Below are 20,114 nucleotides of genomic sequence, written 5' to 3' on the forward strand. Positions count from 1 at the left end.
ACTTCTGGAAAAAATCATAACTACGTGCAGGAAAATGAATACGTTTAAAATTGTCATCTTCTGACCCCTATAACTTTTTTATTTTTCCGTGTATGGGGCGGTATGAGGGCTCATTATTTGCGCCGTGATCTGAAGTTTTTAACGGTACCATTTTTGCATTGATAGGACTTATTGATCATTTTTAAATGATATAAAAAGTGACCAAAAATGCACTATTTTGGACTTTGGAATTTTTTTGCGCGCACGCCATTGACCGAGCGGTTTAATTAATTATATATTTTTATAATTCGGACATTTCCGCACGCGGTGATACCATATATGTTTATTTTTATTTACACAGTTTTTTTTTTTACGGGAAAAGGGGGGTGATTCAAACTTTTATTAGGGAAGGGGTTAAATGATATTCATTCACTTTTTTTTCACTTTTCTTTTGCAGTGTTATAGCTCCCATAGGGACCTATAACACTGCACACACTGATCTTCATCATTGATCACTGGTTTCTCATAGGAAACCAGTGATTGACGATTCTGCCGCATGACTGCTCATGCCTGGATCTCAGGCACTGAGCGACTGTCATTCGGCGATCGGACAGCGAGGAGGCAGGTAGGGGCCCTCCCGCTGTCCTGTAAGCTGTTCGGGATGCCGCGATTTCGCCGAGGCTATCCCGAACAGCCCACTGAGTTAACCGGCAGCTTTCACTTTCGGTTTTAGCCGCGCGGCTCAGCTCTGCTCAGCTGCGCGCTATTAGCGGCGGGTCCCGGATTCACTATGACGTCGGGCCCGCCGTGATATGACGCGGGGTTACCGTGTAACCCTGCATTATATCACGGGAGCAGGACCAAGGACGTACCAGTTCGTCCTTGGTCCTTAAGGGGTTAAAGGAAGCAGTCAATTTTATTTTTGCATTTTAGTTTTTTCCTCCTCGCCTTCTAAAAATCCTAACTCTTTTATATTTTCATCCACAGACAAGTATGAGGGCTTGTTTTTTTCCATAAAATGTATGGCGAAATTTATAGAATACTATTGGCGTGGGAAAATTGGGAAGAAAACCGCAACCTTGTAAATTTTGGAAGGTTTCGTTTTCACGCTGTACAATTTACTGTAAAATTTACATGTTTTCCTTATTCTGTGGCTCAATACAATTAAAATGATACCCATGATATATGCTTTACTATTATTGTACCGCTTTAAATAAATCTCAAACTTTTTAACCAAATTAGTGCATTTAAAATCCCTCTATTTTGATGACTTTTTTATTTTTCCGTATAAACGGCGGTATGAAGGCTCCTTTTTTTGCGTCGTGATCTGTACTTTTTATTGATACCACATATGCATATATAAAACTTTTCAAAATTTTGGGAATATGTGACAAACAAGATGCTATTTTGGACATTTTTTTTCTTTTACGGTTACACTGTTCACCGTAAGGGATCAATAACATTATATTTTGATAGTTCGGACATTTAAGCACACGGCAATACCAAATATGTTTATCAAATTTTTTTTTTTTTTTACACTTAAAATGGGAAAAAAGGGATAATTTCCATTTTTATTGGGGGAGTGGATTTTTAATAGTCCCCATATCAATCATTTGATTGCTAATACTGTTCAGTGCTATGCATAGGGCATAGCACTGATCAGTGTTATCGATGATCTTCTCTGGTCTGAGAATGAGCAGACCAGAGCAGAAGAGCTTTGGAGACGGACGGAGGCAGGTGAGGGGACCTCCGTCCGCCATTATGGATGATCGGATCCCTGCATTGCTCACTGCATCTGAGGGGTTAATGGCACTGATATCCACCATTACCAGCGGGTCCCTGGCTGCTGAAAGCTGACACGAGCACCACTAGTAAATGTACGTCCTTGTGCATTAATTACCAGGGCGTACATTTACGTCCTGTGTCGTTAAGTGGTTAAAAATGTCCTCTTCCGACCCCTGTAACTTTTTTTTTTTCTCAGTATATGGGAACATGTAAAGGCTCAATATTTGTGCCGTGGTCTGTAGTTTTTTCTTTTAAATGGGAAAAGGGGGTGATTCAAAGTTTTAATAGGGAAGAGGTTAAAATCACTAACTTTTTATTTTTTTTATTTTTTTTTAATGGCAAGGAGGCAGGTAAGGCCCTCACACCATCCTCTCAGCTGATCGGGACAGAGCTGTTTCACATCTAAGGGGTTAAATGATGGGCATACAGGAATGCTCTTTGTCCTCAGAAGGTTAACCTTTGCATGTTAAAGAGTGAAATCGGCTGCCAGTTTTGGCAAATTATGGCGCAAGGTGCTGATACCTTTCAGCGTACACTAAAATTTAAAAGATTCATCCGTGAAATCTGCACCAAAAATCTACAATAAATCCATCCCATTTGAACCTTAAGCTGGACTTTTATATGATAAAGAAAAAAAAATATTCTCATGACCTGTGCATAGTAAAGACGATAAAAGAAAATACCTTTTTTATCTAAAGAGAATTTCTTTTCAGACATGTTTCCACTAAATCCTTCCCCGTCACGTGTGATAAACAGCATTGCATTCTTATTTAGAGCAATATCAGACATAATAACTTGACGTCCATACACCCAACGGCACTGTTTCATGGTAGACTTCCACCAAAATACCTTAAAATAAGAAAAAGAAAAATGAAACTACTTTTATTGCAGTCAGTACATTATTAAATCTACTTCTATATTACTAGGACATCTAAAAGTGATTTAAATGCCATATTTTAATCAGATTATAATGTTTATCTAAAAAGGCAAACATACTCTTCCAGCTTGATCCAAGGCAAGAAATCGAACAGGCTGGCCACCATTTTCTTTCAGGCTTTGGGGATCTGCCTTGTAATCTAGAAATCCACCAGACACAAGGACCTTCTTTAAGTTTAGTTGCCTAAATGAGAAAAAAAAAACCTTAAGGACGTTTTTCCATTTTCATTTTTTCCTCATCACCTTCTAAAAATCATAACGCTTTCAATTTTGCACATAAAATTCCATATGATGGCTTATTTTTTTCGCCACCAATTCTACTTTGCAGTGACATTAACATTTTACCAAAATATCCACGGCGAAAGTGAAAAAAATTCATTGTACGACAAAATTGAAGAAAAAAATAATAATTTAGTAACTTTTGGGGGATTCCGTTTCTACGCAGTGCATTTTTCGGTAAAAATGACACCTTATCATTATTCTGTAGGTCCATACGGTTAAAATGATACCCTACTTATATAGGTTTGATTTTGTCGCACTTCTGAAAAAAACATAACTACATGCTGGAAAATGTATACGTTAAAAATTCTCATCTTCTGACCCCTATAACTTTTTTATTTTTCCGCGTACGGGCCGGTATGAGGGCAAATTTTTAGCACCGTGTTCTGAAGTTTTTATCGGTACCATTTATGGATTGATCGGACTTACTGATCGCTTTTTATTCATTTTTTCACGATATAAAAAGTGACCAAAAATACGCTATTTTGGACGTTGGAATTTTTTTGCGCATAAGCCATTGACCATGCGGTTTAATTAACTATATATTTTTACATTTCAGACATTTACGCACGCGGCGATACCACATGTTTATTTTTATTAACAGTTTTTTTTTTAGTTTTTTTTTTTTTTTTATGGGAAAAGGGGAGTGATTCAAACTTTTTTTTGCATTGTAATAGCTCCCATAGGGACCTATAACACTGCACACACTGATCTTTTACCCTGATCCCTGTAATGCCATAGCTTTGCATGGATCAGCGTAATAGTGGGTTGATTGCTCAAACCTGTAGCTCAGGCTTGGAGCAATCAAACGCCGATCGGACACGACGGAGCAATGTACGGGGGTCTCCGCTCGCGTCCTAGCTGATCGAGACATCGCGATTTTATCGCAATAGTCCTGATCAGCCCGTCTGAGCTGCCGGGAAGCTTTCGTTTTAGATGAGGCGATCAACTTTGATCACCGCGTCTGAAGGGTTAATAGCACGCGGCACAACGATCTGTGCCGCGCACTATTAGCCCAGGGTCCCGGCTGGGGACCGCCGGGACCGACCCGGTATGACACGGGGTCACAGCGTACGCCCTGCGTCTGTAAGAGGCCAATAAGAGTGGAGTGTAGGTTTTTTTGTGGGTTTTAATTCCCTACAATTTTACATTTTTTTTTTTGATCTGTAGGGCTTTCCTCAGCTGAAATCCACCACATTTTCTGTGGAAAGTAAATATGTTGGGATTTTGTGAAAGTCAGGAACACGCCCCTTTTCTGTGACCACGCCCCCTATACCCGATGGCCACACGCCTTTTTCGGGTTTTCTTGGAAAAATGGAGAGTTAGGCTGGGTTCACACTACATTTTTGCCATACTGTTTTCAATCCGTTTTTCTAAAGAAAACCGTATGGCAAAAAAACGGATGGAACAGTATGGAAAAAAGTAAACCATATGCGTTTTTAAACAGTATACTGTTTTTAAAAGTGCATACAGTTCCGTCAGTTTTTATAGAAAAAGTCCCCACCCAAGACCCCTCCCATTAAAAATGGACAAAATTTTCTAAAACGTATGGGTTTTTTTCTATAAAAACTGACGGAACTGTATGCACTTTTAAAAACAGTATACTGTTTAAAAACGCATACGGTTTACTTTTTTCCATACTGTTCCATCCGTTTTTTTTGCCACGGTTTTCTTTAGAAAAACGGATTGAAAACAGTATGGCAAAAACGTAGTGTGAACCCAGCCTTAGTCGGGTTTTTTTCTATTCTGACGCACATTCTGGCACATTCTGGCAATAGTAAATGAGGGCCAATATGTTAACCTTACTTTGATGCTAGCTTCTTGCACTGGTACTCAGTCAGAAGGTAAACATCTCCACGTTCAGTGACACAAACTGTAGCTCCGTCACTTGCAGATACAAGAGATATACCGATGTCTTTATGATGCAGAGCAGAGACTTGTCGAGGACAGCTGACATGTTTCTCTCCATTAGGATCAAGCAAATACCCTAAACAAAAAAATTATAATGGATGTAGAATTATAATGGATCTTTGTGGGCCTATGGAAAGACTACTATCATGACACCTACCTAACTGACCACCATTGAGTCCCATTGTATAAACTGCATCCTTAGTCCAAAGTACCGTGTGAAACCTTCCAGCAGAAACCCCTATCACAGATTTACCTTTCAAAGTTTTGGCCTGAACCTGTACAGGAAGAAAAAAAGTTTTATAAATCTTAGGTACCGTATTAATTACACTTTATATTTAAAGAGTAACTCCAGTTACGCATCAGCGGCAGGATATCTTAAAATTCTTAGCGCACCTTAGTAGCCCCAGACTACAGCGATCAGGATATCAATTTGGTGGAAGTCCTATAGACTTTGGTAGAAGTCCCAAATTCATATCCCGATCGCTGCAATTTCAGGCTACAAAGGTGCTGCAAAAAGATATCCTGCCGTTGGAGCGTAATTGGATTATACTTACATTTTTTTATTTATTGAGTGTTAATTTTTATATTGAGTTAATATATTTTTTTTTTGAGTACGAGTACTGATACTTCTTCTGAAGTACTCACTAGAGATGAGCGAACTTGCAGTAAATTCGATTCGTCACGAACTTCTCAGCTCGGCGGTTGCTGACTTTTCCTGCATAAATTAGTTCAGCTTTCCGGTGCTCTGGTGGGCTGGAAAAGGTGGATACAGTCCTTGGAAAGAGTCTCCTAGGACTGTATCCACCTTTTCCAGCCCACAGGAGCACCTGAAAGCTGAACTAATTTATGCAGGAAAAGTCAGCAACCGCCGAGCCGAGAAGTTCGTGACGAATCGAATTTACTGTAAGTTTGCTCATCTCTAGTACTCACCCATATCAATTACTAAATTATTATTTATATCATCTGACAGCAGAGGTGGCTCTACACTTAGTAAAGCCTTGGGCAAGTGGGGAACCCCCATTATAGGTTGAAGCCCCAGTAGGTAGGGAATCTTCCTGTTTCAGGATGAAACTTCCAGAAGATTGATAAATAGGGAAATCCCCCTATTAGGTTGAAACCCCAAATAGGAAGGTAGTTAGATAGGTAAGAAACTTCTATTAGGATGTCCCCATTAAGTAGTTTCCCCCAAAAGTAAAAAACAAAGATCCCACTCATCTTCCCTATATTCCCACGCTGAGGCCTCTGCATCATCCACTCTGTTAGTAGTAAAGGACCTTCCTCTTCTCTCCCTATAAAGAGTGATGAAGGTCCTACCACGCAATGAAATGATGCCATTCCACCCAGCGTGTCATGCACCATTTCGGATAACAAAACGAATGATGAAGAGGCCTCATTGTAGGAACAGAGGAGAGGTGAGAGTGACTTTTATTACTTTTATGGTCTGCTGTTATCAGGATGGGTACAAGTACTCGTGCAAATGCTCAGTATCAGGACATCGCTAGTAAGGACAGTAAACTGTAATTGTCAGTATTTGACAGATCATGCTATACAACGCATCACTGTTTATTTGTTGTGTTAGAAGTAGCAGTAGTTTTAGGCACAATACATTATATACATGACCATTCAGGCATACCTGTCTTGGGAAATTACAATTTGAAGGAGGAGGTAGAATACCCAGCTGATGAAATGTGTTTAAGCCAAAGGAGTAAACATATCCATCTTCTGTTAGTACCACAGTATGGTCCTTGGCCGCCGCTACTTGACTGATTGATTGGGTGGTCAAACCTTCTACCAATCTTGGTACCTTTGAAATAAAACAAAAATCCATAAAAGTAAGCACCCCTTTACAGTCATATAATGATCCCTCTTTAAAGGTATGCTGTCAGCTGTATTTGCTGTTAGGGTATAAAATCAAACTGTACTCCCATTCCCCTTTTGATCAGATGTGTGCAGGAGCAGTGGCGTCCATACATACAGAGATTGGAGCAGGAAGCATACAGATCTGTACATTGTGTATTGGCTCTGGTGGGCCAGTGCAGCTCAACTCAGTTTTATGTAAAAGGAGCTGAGCTGCAGTAACTCATCACGGCCACTACACATGTATGGACCTGTTTATTTCCAGCTCTTCTCTGTTTATGCGGGTGCCGTAGCTCTGACAAACAGCTGATGGGTAGGGTGCTATAACATACTGATGGCCCATTCTATAGTGAAAAGTCATTGACTACTGTAGTACACCACATTTTAGCTGACACTCATCCCCCCCCCCCCCCCCCCACACACACACACACACAAATACATTTACTATAAGCAACCAAATACATTTAGAAGGCTATGTCCTATTTAAGTGTTACAAAAACTGATCACCTGCAAATGACAACCTTATGTGATAAGATGGTGCATAAACATACCAGACATGTTAGCTCATCTCCATGACCAAGTCGGCCCCCCTGACCATGACCACAGGTGTAGACCTGGCCTTTCTGAGACAGGAAGACTGAGTGAAATTTACACAGTACCATCTATATTAAACAAAAATAAGAATTAAAAATCATCAATTTACTGCAGAATAAGAGAAATAAGTGACTAATAGTATTCAAAGGGCTGTAAAATATCAATTGTAAAAATAAAATCCGATTACAAGCTGTCATTTTACCTGTTTGATATATATGCCACAGCGAGGAAACATATCAACCAGCTCAGGATGATGCTTACTTTGTTGGTTGCCATGCCCTAAGGTAAAATTTATATTATTTCCCCAAGTGTAAAGTTCTGTAGGATCTGAAAAAAAAAAAAAAAAAAAAGGCAGATACTAGTATAAAAAGCCCCTGTAAAGATAATAGTGAAGATAATATTTATAGCAACAAAACTGTACATATCTCCCTATGGTGCGAAGATGAGAGGTCACATACAGGTAGAACTTATCAGCTTATAATGTAATAGCCTCTACATAACCTCTAAACCTGCATTTCACACACAGGTCCTTAAAGGTTGAATAAACCATAGCTACTTTCTTCTAAAACAGCACCCCAGCAGGATGTGAGTGGTATTACAGCTGTGCACCATTTACTTCAATGGAACAGAGCTGCAATACCAAAAACAAAATAAGGACAAAAAGTGGTGCTGTTTTAGAAAGCACCTATGATTTGTAAGTAAGCCTCCATACGATCACACAACTCTTGATAAAGTCAGCCCTAAATCAAGTCCTACACGGCAGCCTCAGAAATGTATGCCAGCTCCGAGCTGGCGCAATTTTTCACTAAAACTGAGTAGAGCAGAAGCAACTCTTACTTAACAACTCTTTTCTTTGGCTTATAGACAGATCCCAAGCGGGAGATGCCTCTCTGTGATGTCTAGGAACCCGCTTAATGAGATAACACTTCTAAATGATGATGGAGGAATCTCTCAATCTAACAATTGTTACGTACAATGGGGGGCATTTACTAAGGGGTTTAGTCAGTTTTTTCTGACTATTTTTGGCGCAAAATTGTCGCAATTGCGCCTACCCTATAAATTGTGCGACTTTCCCTAGCAAGAGCTAGAAAGTCAAATTTTTTTTTCCCGCTTAATTTGTGGTCAGGAATTTATTAACTGAGACAGTCGCAGTTGCGCAATAAACTGTCGCAACGGCCATAAAAATTGACTAAATTTACTCCAGCTCCAACATGGAGCAGGAAAAGCTACTGCCGCCCGGGCTCCGAAATACTTTCTCCCCGCTACCCTCACTGCGCTACCGGGACACTACAGTGATTTATATCCCCCCCCCCTCTCACCTGCCAGCGCCACACAACTCCCATCTGTCTACTGTTGCAAGACTACAAGTCCCAGCATGGCCTTACAGTGAGGACACGCTGGGAGTTGTAGTCTTGTAGCAGCGGGAGCTGAGCGGCGCGGGCGGGAGACAAGGGGGGGGGGGGGTAGCGGGGAGGCCGTATGAGGAGCCCGGGCGGGAGACAAGGGGGGTAGCGGGGAGACCGTATGAGGAGCCCGGGCGGCTGCACTGTAATGTCAGCCCGGGCTCCTGCCCTGAGAGCCATAGGCTTTGGCTGTCAGGGCATGCTGGGTGTTGTAGTTTTGCAACAGCTGGAGGGCCACAGTTTGCAGACCACTGGTGTGTGGTCTGTAAACTGTAGTCCTCCAGCTGTTGCAAAACTAAACAGCTGAAGGGGACCGGCGAAGAAGTTCACTTACCCTTCCGAGGCTCCAGCGACGATCGCTGACGGAGATCGTCGCGCGGCAGTGTCGTGCAGCGCTGGATCCTACGGAAGCCGGTAAGTTGCGCAAGCTTCCCAACCAGGGTGCCTCCAAATGTTGCAAGACTACAACTCCCAGCATGCCTGGACACCCTTTGGCTGTCCGGGCATGCTGGGAGTTGTAGTTTTGCAACAGCTGGAGGCACCCTTGCTGGGAAACACTGGCTTAAAACAGTGTTTCCCAACCAGGGTGCCTCCAGATGTTGCAAGACTACAACTCCCAGCATGCCTGGACAGCCATTGGCTGTCCGGGCATGCTGGGAGTTGTAGTTTTGCAACAGCTGGAGGCACCCTTGTTGGGAAACACTGTCCTAAAACAGTGTTTCCCAACCAGGGTGCCTCCAGATGTTGCAAGACTACAACTCCCAGCATGCCTGGACAGCCATTGGCTGTCCAGGCATGCTGGGAGTTGTAGTTTTGCAACAGCTGGAGGGCCACAGTTTGCAGACCCCTGGTTTGTGGTCTGTAAACTGTAGTCCTCCAGCTGTTGCAAAACTAAACAGCTGAAGGGGACCGGCGAAGAGGTTCACTTACCCTTCCGAGGCTCCAGCGACGATCGCTGTCGGAGATCGTCGCGCGGCAGTGTCGTGCAGCGCTGGATCCTACGGAAGCCGGTAAGTTGCGCAGGCTTCCCAACCAGGGTGCCTCCAGTTGTTGCAAGACTACAACTCCCAGCATGCCTGGACAGCCTTTGACTGTCCAGGCATGCTGGGGCTTGTAGTTTTGCAACATCTGGAGGCACCCTGGTTGGGAAACACTGTTTTAGGCCAGTGTTTCCCAGCCAGGTTGCCTCCAGATGTTGCAAAACTACAACTCCCAGCATGCCTAGACAGCCTTTGACTGTCCAGGCATGCTGGGACTTGTAGTTTTGCAACATCTGGAGGCACCTTGGTTGGGAAACACTGTTTTATTCCAGTGTTTCCCAGCCAGGTTGCCTCCAGATGTTGCAAAACTACAACTCCCAGCATGCCTAGACAGCCTTTGACTGTCCAGGCATGCTGGGGCTTGTAGTTTTGCAACATCTGGAGGCACCCTGGTTGGGAAACACTGTTTTAGGCCAGTGTTTCCCAGCCAGGTTGCCTCCAGATGTTGCAAAACTACAACTCCCAGCATGCCTAGACAGCCTTTGAATGTCCAGGCATGCTGGGACTTGTAGTTTTGCAACATCTGGAGGCACCCTGGTTGGGAAACACTGTTTTAGGCCAGTGTTTCCCAGCCAGGTTGCCTCCAGATGTTGCAAAACTACAACTCCCAGCATGCCTAGACAGCCTTTGAATGTCCAGGCATGCTGGGACTTGTAGTTTTGCAACATCTGGAGGCACCCTGGTTGGGAAACACTGTTTTAGGCCAGTGTTTCCCAGCCAGGTTGCCTCCAGATGTTGCAAAACTACAACTCCCAGCATGCCTAGACAGCCTTTGAATGTCCAGGCATGCTGGGACTTGTAGTTTTGCAACATCTGGAGGCACCCTGGTTGGGAAACACTGTTTTAGGCCAGTGTTTCCCAGCCAGGTTGCCTCCAGATGTTGCAAAACTACAACTCCCAGCATGCCTAGACAGCCTTTGAATGTCCAGGCATGCTGGGACTTGTAGTTTTGCAACATCTGGAGGCACCCTGGTTGGGAAACACTGGCCTAAAACAGTGTTTCCCAACCAGGGTGCCTCCAGATGTTGCAAAACTACAAGTCCCAGGTTGGGAAACACTGTGCCCGGCCTCCGCCCCACCTTACTGTAAGGGCATGCTGGGAGTTGTAGTCCTGCAGCTGGGGGCAGGGGACAAGCTTGTCACATTTATTATCACCTGCTCACACATCTCCTGCACCACACAACTACAACTCCCAGCATGTCCTTACTGTAAGGGCATGCTGGCAGTTGTAGTCGTGCGGGGCGGGAGATGTGTGAGCAGGTGATAATAAATGTACTAACCCATTTTTTTGTTTTCTTCTCATTTCAGATCCGTTTATCCTGTGGACTCCTTCGGATTCGGTGGACTACTTCGATGACCAGCGTTTTTCTTTGTTTGATTTTAATAAAATGGTTAACGAGGGCTTGTGGGGGAGTGTTTTTTGTAATAAAAATTTTTTAAAACCTGTTGTGTTTTTTTCTTACTTTACTAGACAGGCTTAGTAGTGGAAGCTGTCTTATAGACAGAGTCCATTACTAACCTGGGCTTAGCGTTAGCCACAAAAACAGCTAGTGCTAACCCCCTATTATTACCCCGGTACCCACCGCCACAGGGGTGCCGGGAAGAGCCGGTACCAACAGGCCTGGAGCGTCAAAAATGGCGCTCCTGGGCCTAGGCGGTAACAGGCTGGCGTTATTTAGGCTGGGGAGGGCCAGTAACAATGGTCCTCGCCCACCCTGGGAACGTCAGGCTGTTACTGTTTGGTTGGTATTTGGCTGAGAATGAAAATAGGGGGGACCCTATGCGTTTTTTTTTTTTAAATAAATAATTAATTATATTAAAAAAACGCATAGGGTCCCCCTATTTTTATTCTCAACCAAATACCAACCAAACAGTAACAGCCTGACGTTACCAGGGTGGGCAAGGACCATTGTTACTGGCCCTCCCCAACCTAAATAACGCCAGCCTGTTACCGCCTAGGCCCAGGAGCGCCATTTTTGACGCTCCGGGCCTGTTGGTACCGGCTCTTCCCGGCACCCCTGTGGTGTTGGGTACCGGGGTAATAATTGGGGGTTAGCGCTAGCTGTTTTTGTGGCTAACGCTAAGCCCAGGTTAGTAATGGACTCAGTCTATAAGACAGCTTCCACTACTAAGCCTGTCTAGTAAAGTAAAATAAAAATAAAACACAACAGGTTTTAAAAAAAAATTATTACAAAAAACACTCCCCCACAAGCCCTCGTTAACCATTTTATTAACATCAAGCAAAGAAAAACGCTGGTCATCGAAGTAGTCCACCGAATCCGAAGGAGTCCACAGGATACACAGATCTGTAGAAGAAGTAACCAAAAAAAAAAAAAAGTGTAAGTACATTTAGGGAGAAAAAAACTGTGTTAAAAAAATGTAATAAACACACACACACACACTAAACGCCGTTTACCACTTCTGAGCCATGACTACAATTTACAGTGATCCCTCAACTTACAATGGCCTCAACATACAATAGTTTCAACAAACAATGGTCTTTTCTGGACCATCGTAAGTTGAAACCAGACTCAACATACAATGCTACAGACAGTCCAGATCTGTAAAACGTGTCAATGGCTGGAAGAACCAACCAATCAAAATGGGCATTCACTGGTAAAACCCCTGTATTACTGAAGTGTATGCACTGACTGGTGTCTGGTATTACATGTTCTGTACTCTTTACCTGTATCAGGGTTAGCTGCTCTTTTGGACACCAGGTGAGGGCAACTCCATTACTTGTTTTGGACATTGCCTGTACTGTACAGGACCCCTGAAGAAGCTCCTGTCCTCTACATAGACCAGTGTTTGCCAAGCAGGGTGGCCCCATTTTTTGCAAAACTACAACTCCCAGCATGCCCGGACAGCCTTTGGCTGTCCAGGCATGCTGGGAGTTATAGTTTTGCAACAGCTGGAGGCTCCCTGCTTGGGAAACACTGACATAGACAGTGATTTACAGCTCCCAGCAGATCTTTATTACTTTTATATGTAGGGATTTGCTTTATCTATATCAGTTATCTACTTATTTTTCTTTGTCACTTTTTCCTATTTTTGGATGACATTTTGGTGCCTTTAGAACCAATTACCCTGTTTCCATAGAGTTATGGTCTCAACATACAATGGTTTCAACTTACAATGGTTTTCCTGGAACCAATTAATATTGTAACTTGAGGGACCACTGTAGTTATTGAATTATTTAGATGTGGTGAAAAAGCTAAAAAAAAAAACTCAAAAACAAAAGATCCAGAAGGAAACCAGCAGCCAAACCTATTCAGACAGCAGGAAAAAGGAAGACTATTTTTTCTACTACATAAAGTAAATTTACCACTTTTGCCTATGTGTGCCAAATTTATTAATGCCGTGCAACAATTTAGTAAATTTGTCGCACATAGTCAAAAATGAAGTAGAAAAAAACAGGGTAAAAACCAGACTACATAGTAAAAGATTAGTAAATGCCCCCCAATGTGATCAGAATATTGCCTTCAGCTTGACAAAGAGTACTGGATCTTTTTGTGGCCACCCAGCAGATCCTTATACAAGCACAGGTAGGTGCACAACAGTCAGCAGTGTCTACTGACAGAAGGCACTCATAAACTAAGCAGGGATGTATCTGCAGGGCAGACAAGTGTTATTTAAAAAGGGCCATCCAGATACCAGAATCAAAAATAAAAAATAAAGAATTCCCTTTAACCCCTTAAGGACTCAGCCCATTTTGGCCTTAAGGACTCAGACAATTTAATTTTTACATTTTCATTTTTTCCTCCTCGCCTTCTAAAAATCATAACTCTTATATTTTCATCCACAGACTAGTATGAGGGCTTGTTTTTTGCGCGACCAGTTGTCCTTTGTAATGACATCACTCATTATATCATAAAATGTATGGCGCAACCAAAAAACAAATTTTTTGTGGGGAAATTAAAAAGAAAAAACTGCAATTTTGCTAATTTTGGAAGGTTTCGTTTTCACGCCGTACAATTTACGGTAAAAATGACATGTGTCCTTTATTCTGAGGGTCAATACGATTAAAATGATACCCATTATTACATACTTTTCTATTATTGTTGCGCTTAAAAAAAATCATAAACTTTTTAACCAAATTAGTACGTTTATAATCCCTTTATTTTGATGACCTCTAACTTTTTTATTTTTCCGTATAAGCGGCGGTATGAGGGCTCATTTTTTGCGCCATGATCTGTACTTTTTTTTATACCATATTTGCATATAAAAAACTTTGAAATTTTTTATAATTTTTTTTTTAATAAAATGTATTAAAAAAGTAGCAATTTTGGACTTTTTTTTTTTTACGTTCACGCCGTTCACCGTAACATTTGAATTTAATAGTTCGGACATTTACGCACTCGGCGATACCAAATATGTCTTTTATATTTATTTTTTACGCTTTTTGGGGGTAAAATAGGAAAAAAATGACTTTACCCTTTTTGGGGGTAAAATAGGAAAAAAATTACCATGATTGCTAATACTGATCTGTTCTATGTATAGGACATAGAACAGATCAGTGTTATCGGCTATCTTCTTCTCTGGTCTGCTCGATCTCAGACCAGAGCAGGAGACGCCGGAAGGAGGCAGGTGAGGGGACCTTCGTGCGGCTTTCTGAATGATCGGATCCCCGCAGCAGCGCTGCGGGCGATCCGATCATTCATTGAAATCGCTCACTGCCGCAGATGCCGGGATCTGTATTGATCCCGGCACTTGAGGGGTTAATGGCGGACGCCCGCGAGATCATTGTCGGCGGGTCCCTGGCTGCGATCAGCAGCCGGGATCAGCTGCGCATGACACGGGCATCGCTCCGATGCCCGCGGTTATGCACAGGACGTAAATGTACGTCCTGGTGCGTTAAGTACCACCGCACCAGGACGTACATTTACCTCCTGCGTCCTTAAGGGGTTAAAAATAGTAACTCTCATGTTCTTGCTAAAGGGGTATTCCATGAAAAAACATTTTTCTTAAAGGACAACTGCAGCGGAAAACACTTATCCCCTATCCACAGGCTCGCAGTGTGAGCGTTAATGTACGGAGCGTGGACCTGAGAGGTCAATGTTTACACCCCCTCCCTACAGTTCCATGGTATAGGCGGGGAGGAACAAACGTTGCCTCCCTTCCTCTCCCATAGAGTTAAATGGAGGAGGAGTAATCGGCCACCACGTCATGCTATGGTCGGCACGCCTCCTGCACAGGAGAGCCGTGGCCCCGTGCAGGAGATCGAGGGGGGTCCCAGAGTTTGGACCCCCCGCGGTCAAACACTTATCCCCTATCCTGTGGATAGGGGATAAGTGTTTTCCGCTGCAGATGTCCATTAATATCAACTGGCTCCAGAAAGTTGAACAGATTTGAAAATTACTTCTATTAAAAAAAAATCTTAATCCTACCAGTACTTATCAGCTGCTGAAACTTAGTTGTTCTTTTCTGTCAGACACCAGCGCTCTCTGCTGACACCTCCGTCTGTCTCAGGAACTGTCCAGAGTAGCAGCAAATCCCCATAGAAAAACCTCTCCTGCTCTGGACAGTTCCTGAGACAGACAGAGGTGTCAGCAGAGAGAACAGTGGTCAGACAAGAACAACTCAACTTCAGCAGCTGGAAGGATTAAGATTTATTTTATAGAAGCAATTTACAAATCTGTTCAATTTTCTGGTTCCAGTTGATATGAAGAAAAATGTTTTAATGGAATACCCCTTTAAATGTTATAATCCTCCCAGTTCACTGCCCCCATCATGATAAACCACCCCCTGCCTTTATTTTTATTATTTGTTAGTTTTCTACCTTGATATAGCTCTGTATTTTCTGCTCAGTCTCAGTCAGATTCACAGAATAGGAAGAGGCGTTCCCCAGCAGGTGTGATATCATCTGAAGCCATACAGGGGAGAACTTCCTTCCTTACTCTGCTACACACAGCCCAGAGCAGTTCAGTGTGAGATGAGCTATGATTGGATAAGGCTGCCCCCCCTCAGCACTCTAGACTTCTTTTCCTAATTTTGGACTTCTGCCAGTCCAGCAGGAGTCCAAAGTCTGTGCAAGAGATGGGTGGGGGAATTTGCTCTGGACAAGTAGGGTGACACCTAATGGCAGCTTTTTTTAAACACAAATAAAACATAGAAAACTTCATTTTTTTAACAAAGTACATTAAAGATTTTTTATTTACCATAAGGAGTGCAATAGCATACATTAATTTTAATGATAGTGCCCATTCAAAGGGAAACCGTTAGCTGCTAAGAGCAGTAGGCACCGTTGGCTAGCTCGGATATAAACGAAAACTGTACCTTTCTTGGAGCTGATGGCTGTTACCAAACTCATAAAATCTCCTTGCTCGCCACGCTCACTTCCCAGCCTCTCCTTGACTGACATACAGGGCTCTATATGTCAGTCATGAAGGATATAGGAGATGAGGATGTCAGGCTGTGGCAGCAGTTTGGCCCCACCTCCTTGACACTTTGCTGAGAAATAAAAGATGGTTTTCTAAGTTTGGCAACCACCCCATAAACTTGCATTGAGAAGGGGCGTGGCCGTGACATCACGAGCGGGAAGCGGCCAGATGAGCGGCCATGTTTCAGGATAATTTACATTACTGAACCAGATTCATACTTTGTCTTCCGTATTGCATTAACGTAGCTAAAATTCCAGAATTCATAGTTTTATTGTGCCTGTCATATAGAAAATGAGCATTAAGTAGGCAGTCACAACCCCTCCCATAGACTTGCATTGAGGGGGCGTGGCCATGACATCACGAGCAGGGAGCCGCTGCGACATCACTAGCCTCCGGTGCTGCACCCGGCTTCTCTAAACTAACGCCAGGTGCAGGGAGTCCTTTGGATAGGGGATGAGATGTCTAGGGGCGGAGTAAACCCTTTAAACTGAAGGTATGGCATTACTGCCAAAATAAGTATTCATACCAAGTCTTCTGTATGGTTTCACAAGGCTAAAATACAGTTTTATTGTTGCATGCACGTTTGTATTGCCGCAGGACATTTGTCTGCTGCCTGGAATGACTATAGGATACAGGATCTAGATGAACGTCCTACAGCAATCCTCTTTTTTTGAGGCTATGATGCAGTTGCACTAAAACCAATGCAAAGAGTACAGGATTCTCTGCACATGCCTGGAGCAATCATCACTTATGTGAGATTCCAGCAAGCATGTGATGTCACAGCCCTTTTGCCTGTCAATCACAGCATGCCCCCTGGTCCCTGCCTGATGACTACTTAAAGCTCCTAGTGGCAGCAGCATATACCCATGGTCTGTGTCCCCCCAATGGAGCAGATAGAGAAAAAGAGATTTTTATGCTTACCGTAAAATCTTTCTCTTGGAGGATCCATTGGGGGACACAGACCATGGGTATATGCTACTGCCACTAGGAGGCAGCTGCATATACCCACGGTCTGTGTCCCACAATGGAGCCGATAGAGAAACTATGAATTCTGGAATTTTAGCTGTGTTAATACAATACAGAAGACACAGTATAAATCCGGGTCAATAAGGTAAATCCTCCTGAAAAGTTCTCTTTAAGATTCCCTGCAGTGCACTATACTACTATAAAGCTGTAGTATCCTTCTTATCACATGTAGAAATCCGCATCAGATTTGTGAACGTACCGTAAAAAGAACCTTCTTTCCACTTAAGTGAATTACCGGGAAATACAGTGTGAAAATGTCGAGATTGTACCTATGTAATTCGGCCCTTACCACTAGCTTGGAACACGATATGAGATGGGCGGTCCCCCATTACAAGGTCCAGTGCAGAGAATCCATCTTCATCCTGAGTGTAAAGACTACTGCCATGCTGGAAGACAACAACACAACATGACAACTCTTATAGCATACAGCAACACAAAGAGAACATTACACAAGGCATAGAAAAGGGGGAAGATATAGCACACATCATTCCTCCTAAGCTAGTCGGTACTTTATTACGTATGCCAGCCTGCATATGTGGGCAAGACATTCAGGGCGGGCTAAGGAATACACAATACTACACAGATGATAGAGTGGCCTCAGAAAGTATGAAATAAATCAGCATTTCTAATATATCGCATAAGGAATACAAGGAATCCTACACATTTCCTGAAAAGGGAATGATTATGTTTGCATGTGGAATATTCAGAGATTTTTCTTACAGGAAAGTTCTGTCTATAAACCAGATCGACCTTCTGGAAATAGCAATTGTGTGTTACACAGATGCCCCAATAAACCCAGTGACAACTATCAAACTCACATTAATAAGGTGATGGCTCCAACCAGCTCATGGCCGAGGGATCTAGTGTGTTAAAGGGGTTATCCCAAGATAAACAGGATAGGGGATAACTCATGGATCATTAGGGGTCTCACTGATAGGACACCCAATGATTTGAAGGTCTAAATGTCCCCCGAATGAATGGAGCAGTAAGGCTCCATTCATTCTCTATGTGCTGTCCAAATCAGACAACCCTTTTAGAAGGATTTATTCACTCAAATGTGTCCCCCTCCCCTCTATTTATGAGGACCAAGTACCACACCATTCATACTCTAAGTGACTACTGAAGACAACAGTGCAGGGATTCTTTCTTAAAGGGCTATTTCCATCACATAATTATGGTTTAAAGACAGGCTTAATTCTTTCCCGAGAAGACAGGTCTTGCACTAATAATAAGGCAAGAATGGGGAGAGACTAAAACTTAGCTTTTACTGATTATAGATAAAAAATCAAATAACAAAACCAAGTGTAACCAAGTGTATAGACCAAAGTCTAAAATGGCCGAGTATATTCAAAAGAAGACTATAACAGTCCTTCCATGGATATAATTAGTGGACAATGGTTATCCGGAGGCTATAAATCCAGCCTCACCATTGATAACTCTAAAGAATAGTATCAAGAATTATGAACTTCAACATAAGGATGCCCAACGCGTTTCTGTGACAATGTAGTGACGTCATCAGGGGGTAAAGCTTATGTAGTGGCCGAACTTAGTGTGGTGCTATAATACAAAAAGCCGCACACTTATGTTCGGTCGAAGAACTCAGTATTACATGTGAAAAATACTACTCAATCATAGCATATCCAAGGGGGATGGCAGCCCATGATATCAGGCATGCCTTTTTAAATCTAAGTAAAAAACCCAGCCAGATGGATATATGTTTCAGCCGCGAGACCACAGGAACCTATAGAGGAGAAAAAGAAAGGATACACATATTGTATATGCACTTCATAATACTCGTTCCTGCAAAAGAAAATCCTCCCCATATTTTATGCATTTACTCACAGCCTTCCATGGGCATGTCAGATTACCTAAAAGGAAAAAATGCAAAAAAAATCCAATTCAGCCAATTGATCCTACTGTAGGGGAGGCAAGGCTAGGGATGGGGGGGAAAACCGCTCAGCGGGGTACTCACGGTCTCTATCTTTCGGCACATATGCGGTGCAGCGCGTACCTGCATTAGCAGGGAGCCGGACTGTTCGGCTTCAGAGCGCTGTCAACTCGTGTCAGCGGCGTCTGACGTAATATCCACTTCCCTTGCTGTGCCGCGTCAGAGCAGTCACACCCCCGTCTGACGTCAGTAAGGGAGGGGCGTGGCCCTGTGCTCCGAGCCGCACTCGGTACAGCAAGAGAAGATGCAAAGTAAAACAGTGATTTCTGGCACTCAGTACATAGAGTCCCGTCACTGGAAACACCCATAGCATATCTAATTGTATCAGAGCACCGAACCCACAGTCATAAACATAATGGTAAGTGGATAGGGTGTTAGAAAAATTATTAATTGTATTAATTGTATATATGATGATTTATTCAGATTGGAAAAAAAAAATTAATAATAATAATAATAATTAGGTAGCAAAGAGGAACTTTTTTTTTTTTCTTTACAATCTGTATAAATCATCATATATACAATTAATACAATTAATAATTTTTCTAACACCCTATCCACTTACCATTATGTTTATGACTGTGGGTTCGGTGCTCTGATACAATTAGATATGCTATGGGTGTTTCCAGTGACGGGACTCTATGTACTGAGTGCCAGAAATCACTGTTTTACTTTGCATCTTCTCTTGCTGTACCGATTGCGACTCGGAGCACAGGGCCACGCCCCTCCTTACTGACGTCAGACGGGGGTGTGACCGCTCTGACGCGGCACAGCAAGGGAAGTGGATATTACGTCAGACGCCGCTGACACGAGTTGACAGCGCTCTGAAGCCGAACAGTCCGGCTCCCTGCTAATGCAGGTACGCGCTGCACCGCATATGTGCCGAAAGATAGAGACCGTGAGTACCCCGCTGAGCGGTTTTCCCCCCCATCCCTAGCCTTGCCTCTCCTACAGTAGGATCAATTGGCTGAATGGGATC

General features: G+C 42.9%; 1 protein-coding gene across 2 annotated transcripts in view; it reads right to left on the reverse strand.

Annotated features, from left to right (window-relative positions):
- Positions 1 to 20,114, reverse strand: part of IBTK (inhibitor of Bruton tyrosine kinase) — a 101,007-nt gene that overhangs the window by 66,144 nt on the left and 14,749 nt on the right. For both annotated transcript variants that reach the window (XM_056565959.1, XM_056565960.1), the window contains 8 exons: positions 17,480 to 17,576; positions 7,544 to 7,668; positions 7,299 to 7,409; positions 6,524 to 6,694; positions 5,048 to 5,165; positions 4,786 to 4,966; positions 2,761 to 2,884; positions 2,448 to 2,613 (listed from right to left, as the gene is read on the reverse strand). In XM_056565959.1, coding sequence (XP_056421934.1) covers positions 2,448 to 2,613; positions 2,761 to 2,884; positions 4,786 to 4,966; positions 5,048 to 5,165; positions 6,524 to 6,694; positions 7,299 to 7,409; positions 7,544 to 7,668; positions 17,480 to 17,576 — 1,093 coding nt within the window. The remainder of the gene's footprint in view (positions 1 to 2,447; positions 2,614 to 2,760; positions 2,885 to 4,785; positions 4,967 to 5,047; positions 5,166 to 6,523; positions 6,695 to 7,298; positions 7,410 to 7,543; positions 7,669 to 17,479; positions 17,577 to 20,114) is intronic.

The sequence above is a fragment of the Hyla sarda genome, chromosome 3, assembly GCF_029499605.1.
Source record: "Hyla sarda isolate aHylSar1 chromosome 3, aHylSar1.hap1, whole genome shotgun sequence".
Classification (NCBI taxonomy): Eukaryota; Metazoa; Chordata; class Amphibia; order Anura; family Hylidae; genus Hyla; species Hyla sarda.